The sequence below is a fragment of the Myotis davidii genome, unplaced genomic scaffold, assembly GCF_000327345.1.
Source record: "Myotis davidii unplaced genomic scaffold, ASM32734v1 scaffold142, whole genome shotgun sequence".
In the NCBI taxonomy this organism is placed as follows: Eukaryota; Metazoa; Chordata; class Mammalia; order Chiroptera; family Vespertilionidae; genus Myotis; species Myotis davidii.
In genome coordinates, this window is record NW_006294400.1 from 831,612 (window position 1) to 836,861 (window position 5,250).

General features: G+C 61.7%; 2 protein-coding genes across 3 annotated transcripts in view; one reads left to right on the forward strand and one right to left on the reverse strand.

Moving 5' to 3' along the window:
• Positions 1-2,950, forward strand: part of ZDHHC12 (zinc finger, DHHC-type containing 12) — a 5,508-nt gene extending 2,558 nt beyond the window's left edge. The window contains exons 2-5 of the mRNA XM_006768502.2: positions 1,257-1,387; positions 1,720-1,797; positions 1,976-2,142; positions 2,337-2,950. Of these exons, the coding sequence (XP_006768565.1) occupies positions 1,257-1,387; positions 1,720-1,797; positions 1,976-2,142; positions 2,337-2,670 (710 nt within the window). The 3' untranslated portion in view covers positions 2,671-2,950. The remainder of the gene's footprint in view (positions 1-1,256; positions 1,388-1,719; positions 1,798-1,975; positions 2,143-2,336) is intronic.
• The window catches only part of PKN3 (protein kinase N3), a 9,739-nt gene continuing 7,370 nt past the window's right edge, over positions 2,882-5,250 (reverse strand). For both annotated transcript variants that reach the window (XM_015567040.1, XM_006768500.2), the window contains exons 17-22: positions 4,614-4,676; positions 4,434-4,510; positions 3,887-4,029; positions 3,691-3,798; positions 3,481-3,561; positions 2,882-3,393 (exon numbers count right to left, since the gene is read on the reverse strand). In XM_015567040.1, coding sequence (XP_015422526.1) covers positions 3,181-3,393; positions 3,481-3,561; positions 3,691-3,798; positions 3,887-4,029; positions 4,434-4,510; positions 4,614-4,676 — 685 coding nt within the window. In that variant the 3' untranslated portion in view covers positions 2,882-3,180. The remainder of the gene's footprint in view (positions 3,394-3,480; positions 3,562-3,690; positions 3,799-3,886; positions 4,030-4,433; positions 4,511-4,613; positions 4,677-5,250) is intronic.

Sequence of the window (5,250 nt, forward strand, 5' to 3'; positions counted from 1 at the left end):
AAATAATTCAGAAGCACATAAATGAAAAGTAAAAATCTCCCTTCTCTTTTTTGCACTTTCACCCAATCTAATCCCCAGAGTTACCCACTGCTAAGTGTTTCTTTTGCACCCTTTCAGAAGTTTTCTGTATGTACATATGCAAGCACACAAATGGAATCATGCCATAATGAGTAACTTCCCCCTGAAAAACAAAACAAAACTTGTGCATTGTGGACACCTTTCCATGCCCTTGACTGGAACCGAACTCGGGCCCTTTCGGTCCGCAGGCCGATGCTCTATCCACTGAGCCAAACCGGTTAGGGAAGTCGCTTCTTTTTTCAAATTTATTTTTATTGATTTCCGAGAGGAAGGGAGGAGAGCTAGAAACATCAGTGATGACAGAGAATCATTGATCGGCCGCCTCCTGCACACCCCACACTGGTGGAGTCCACAACCCGGGCGTGTGCCCTGATCAGGAACTGAAACTTGACCTCCTAGTTCATAGGTCGATGCTCAACCACGGAGCCACGCCGGCCGGGCCAGTCCTCACCCTTTAGCCTAAAAACCCGCTCGGTCTCCCCATCAGAAAGAAACCCCCCTTCTTTCTCTGCTCCTTTCACAACCAGAGTTGTTCACTCTGCTGTCTATCTCACACCCCTCGTATCTTAGCGCACCCCCCCTACTCCCCGCCTCCCCCAAATCCCCAGTCACCTCTTTGGTCTGGACCCTTCCTGGCCTGGGCCACCATCCTGCCCCTCTTTGCAGCATCTGAGCCTGCCCGTCCTGCCTTCCTGTCTCATGAGCCTCTCAGACCTGGCTGGTCTCCCACGGTGGAGCCAGAGGCAGGGACCCCCTCCTTCCTCTCCCCGACATCCAGTCAGGTCTGGCCCCTTCACTCCTTAACCCCCATCTGTCCATCACCTCCTCTCCGCTCTCATCCAGCCACCTTCCTCTCCCTTCTGGACAGCCCTCTCTCTGCCTCCAGGCGTCCCCTCTGATCACCTTCACTGGGAAGGTTTCCAGATCTGCCCTCTAACCGTCCATGATTCCCTGTTGCCTCCGGAGAGTAGAGATGAACTGCCTTTCTCTTTTTTTGCTGGTCCTGAACTTCTGTACCTGTGCAGGAGACACCCTGGCCACTCATCAAACCCCCTCTCCTGGCCTTGGCTCAGCCAGGACATACTCCCCACTCCACCTGTCCCTGTCCCTGCCCCCTGCCCTTCCCCCACACCCCCTCCTGTCCCCCAGCCAGCCTCACTCTCCTCTGGCCTCAGCAGCACTGCGACAATGGGAAGAACAGGGGGAGCTTCTCCTGCCCCTCACCTTCCTGCTCCTCGTCCTGGGCTCCCTGCTGCTCTACCTGGCCGTGTCACTCATGGACCCAGGCTACGTGAACATCCAGCCCCAGGTAACCAGGGGACCCCTGGGAACTGAACCCCTCCTCCCTCCAACAGGGGACCCAAGGCCTCAATAACAGTCTCATGCCAGGTTCTGTGTGGAGGGCTTTTCTGGGGCATCTCAGTGAATCCTCTTGCCAGCCCCAGAAACCCATCTGCAATGAGGAAATGGCCAAGGCCCAGAGAGGGAAAGCAACTGGCAAGGGTCACACAGCCTCCCTAGGTCCAGGGCACTGTGCCCCACTCTACCACCTCATTACACATGGATGGCCTCCAAAATGTGTTCACCAGCCACCTGCCTCCCCAGGGGACCCCCATCTTATGCCCTGGCCCCCATTTTCAGGAGGAGGCCAAGGAGGAGCAAACGGCCATGGTTCCTCCGGCCATCGCCCTTCGGCGCTGCAGGCACTGCATGGTGCTGGTGAGTGGCTCAGGGACCTCCTGGAGGGCCAGGGGTAAGGCTGAGACCGACCGCCTCCTGCCCCAGCGCCTTGGCCTCACCCCAGCCTCCCAGTTCCAGGCCCGACCTCCCACCCTCATCCCTGCCCTCACTGTTGGTCTGGGGGGAGCCAGTGTCGAGCCCGACTCTCTGTGCCCAGCAACCCCTGCGGGCCCGGCACTGCAGCGAGTGCCGCCGCTGCGTCTGCCGCTATGACCACCACTGCCCCTGGATGGAGAACTGTGTGGGGGAACGGAACCACCCGCTCTTCGTGGCCTACCTGGCGCTGCAGCTTGTGGTGCTTCTGTGGGGCCTGTACCTGGCATGGTGGGTCCCGCCGCTGCCCTGTGTGTGTGTAGTGGGGGGCGGGCAGCATGTGCCCACAGGGTGTGCAGGGTGTGCACAGCCGGACACCTTCTTCAGGGGTCCCGACCCTTCACCATTGGCCTGCCCTCCTGGGCTCCCTGGGGCGCCCCTGCCTTCTCCCAGCTCTGGGCCCCCATCCCTCTGCTGCCCCACAGGTCCGGCCTCCGCTTCGTCCAGCCCTGGGGGCTGTGGCTGCGGTCCAGCGGGCTCCTGTTCGCCACCTTCCTGCTGCTCTCCCTCTTCTCCACGGTGACCGGCCTGCTCCTGGCCTCGCACATCTACCTGGTGGCCAGCAACACCACCACCTGGGAGTTCCTCTCCTCGCACCGCATTGCCTACCTCCGCCAGCGCCCCGGCAACCCCTTTGACCGGGGCCCGGTCCACAACCTGGCCCACTTCTTCTGCGGGTGGCCCTTGGGGCCCTGGGAGACCCTCTGGGCCGAGGAGGAGGAGGAGGAGGAGGAGGAGGGCAGCAGCCAGGCTGTTTAGGGCCGCAGGAGGCAGAGCCACCATCTCGTGCCTGAAAACGAAGGGCGGACCCCGAGGGCCTGAGCCTGCTCACGTCCGCCCACACTTCCCAGCCTCAGAGCAGACTGACCTCCAAAGGAAGGAGGGGAGGAAGAGGACCTGTGCGGGGCTAGGGCACCAGTGCCCGGGGCATCCGGAACCTTCCACCCTCCGAGCCAGAATCCCTCCAGTGCACAGTTTTGCATATTTAATAATCCATAAAGCAAGTCAAGTATTAAAAACCAAACCAAATTGCTCCTCACCATGCCACCCTTTCTGTCCACGTCTGGCTGAGACGGGAGGGGCGGGGGGAGGAAGGGGGAGCACCAGGCCCAGAGACTGAGCCGAGCCACCCCCTCGAGTCCGAAGGGTTGATAAATACCAGGCAAGGCCTGGCCTCCAGGGCAGGGCGAGTAGCTGGGCAGATGGGTGGGCAAGTGAGGCTATAAGAGTTGGGGGCGGGGCAGGAGACAGGGACACAGGGAAAGGCCCTCAGGGCTCCAGGAATCGCTCTGACACGAAGTCGAAGTCCCGGAAGGCGGCCTGCTGGCGGGCAGTGAGGGGGCCGCGGGGGTCTGGCGGGGTCAGGGCAGGCGGCAACCCCGTGAACTCGCCCTCGAAGTAGCGCAGGTCTGTGGGCCCGCAGAGGGTGGGTGCAAAGGGGGGCTGGACAGCGCGGGCCAGCAGAGCCTGCCAGTCGGTGGTCTGGGGACAAGGGCAGAGGTGCCTGAGGTGACGGCAGTGGCAGCCCACGGGTTCCCTCCGCACCTCCCACTGCGCCCGGCCACTCACCCCGAAGAAAGGCTGTGTCTTGATCTCCTCGGCGTCCTGCTCGCCGGCCCCCAGGCGCTTCTCCGGGCACTTCTGGAGGAGCTGGGCAAGAGCAGTGCTCACCGCGGGCACTGGGCCCCAGGCTGCCGCCTCCCCAAGCCCCCAAGGGAGCTGGGCCCAGGGCCCCGAGGATGGGTGGTGCCGCCCAGCCCTGCACCCTGCAGTGGCTACCTTCTGAATGAGCTCGAGTCCTTGCACCGACAGAAAGCGGGGATACGGGGCCTCCGCATTGACGATGCAGTCAAACACCTCCTCCTCGGTGTCCCCTGGGAATGGGCACTGCGGGGAGGGGGGCTCAGCGGGGTGCACGGGCCACTCCCAGCCCACCCCGACCTCGAGGCCCTGGCCGCCCAGGCTCGGCACTCACCTCACCCACCAGCATCTCGTACAGCAGCACGCCCAGCCCCCACCAGTCCACGGCCCGTGTGTAGGCCTCCTGGGTCAGCACCTCAGGGGCCAGGAACTCTGGGGTGCCGCAGAAGGTGCTGGTCCGATCCCCAAAGCCAATCCCTGCAAATCAACTTCCACATCAAAGCCAGCTCAGTCTGTCTGGTCCACAGTAACCTCTGTGGCTGTAAGATCCAACAGCCAACCCTTATGTCCCCCTGCACCTAACTGCCAAGGCCTGACCCACTCTGGATTTTAGGACATCGGACGGAGGCGGTGAGGCTCAGCCAAGCTCACATGCCCAGGCCACGAAGGAAGCAAAACCCAGTGCCCTCTCCCAGCTCTGGAGCACAGACTCGCCCTTGGGCCAAGGGAAGCTAGGGCTCCTTAGAGCTTGTAGGGTTGGGAAGGAAGCAGTTGGTCCCTGAATGAGGGTGCGGTGGGAGATTTCCCGGGAGACGCCACTTGCTGGTCTGGACTGGGTGCCGAGGCTGGAGGACACAGGATCCTGGACGGGAGACACCCACCTTCCTTACATAGCCCGAAGTCTGCTATTTTCAGGAAACCCTGGGCATCCAGCAGAAGATTATCCAACTTAAGGTCCCTGGGAGGGTGGGGGGCAGAGCAAAGGGGCCCTGGAACGGCGCCCAGGAGAAAGACTGCATCCGCGCCCTCGCTACTCCCCCAGCCTCTGGGGGACAAGTTACCTGTAAATGATCTTCTTCTCGTGCAGGAACTCCAGTCCCAGGACCACACAGGCCAGGTAGAACCTGGAGGGGGTTTAGGGGAAGCTTAGGCCCAGGACTGTGGGGGGAAGGGAGGGCAGGGAGGCGCAGGATGGCCATGGCCTGGGGACCCTTGGATGTGGGCAAAAGGCTGGGACAAGCCTCATGTGGGGGTGGGGCTCCCCCAGACAGCAGCCCAAGGTTGCTGCCAGCTCACAGCCTCCTCTTCCTGGGGTCCTTGATCTCACTCTCCCGGTCTCCTCCCAGCGGCCTGCAGGCCTGTTTTCAAATGAGGCTCTGAGACCCCAGGTCAGTGACGGGTCCGGGGTCACACAGCTAGGGGCAGAGCTGATATGGGCCCAGACTTCAGGGGCGCACTCTGGGGGACAAGAAGTAACTTCGGGTGCCAGTCACTATTCACCGGTAGTTCATAAAGGTTACGCTCAACTATGCGGCCGGCCTCTGAAACAGTTATTTTTAACCCGCTTCCTAGCTACATAAACTGAGGCTCAAGGTCACAAATGCTGAGAGCTGATACCCAGGATCTGAACCCAGGCCTCCCTGACACCCTGCTCCTCCGCAATGGGTGCCGGAGGAAGCAGGGTGAGGGAGGCCCGGT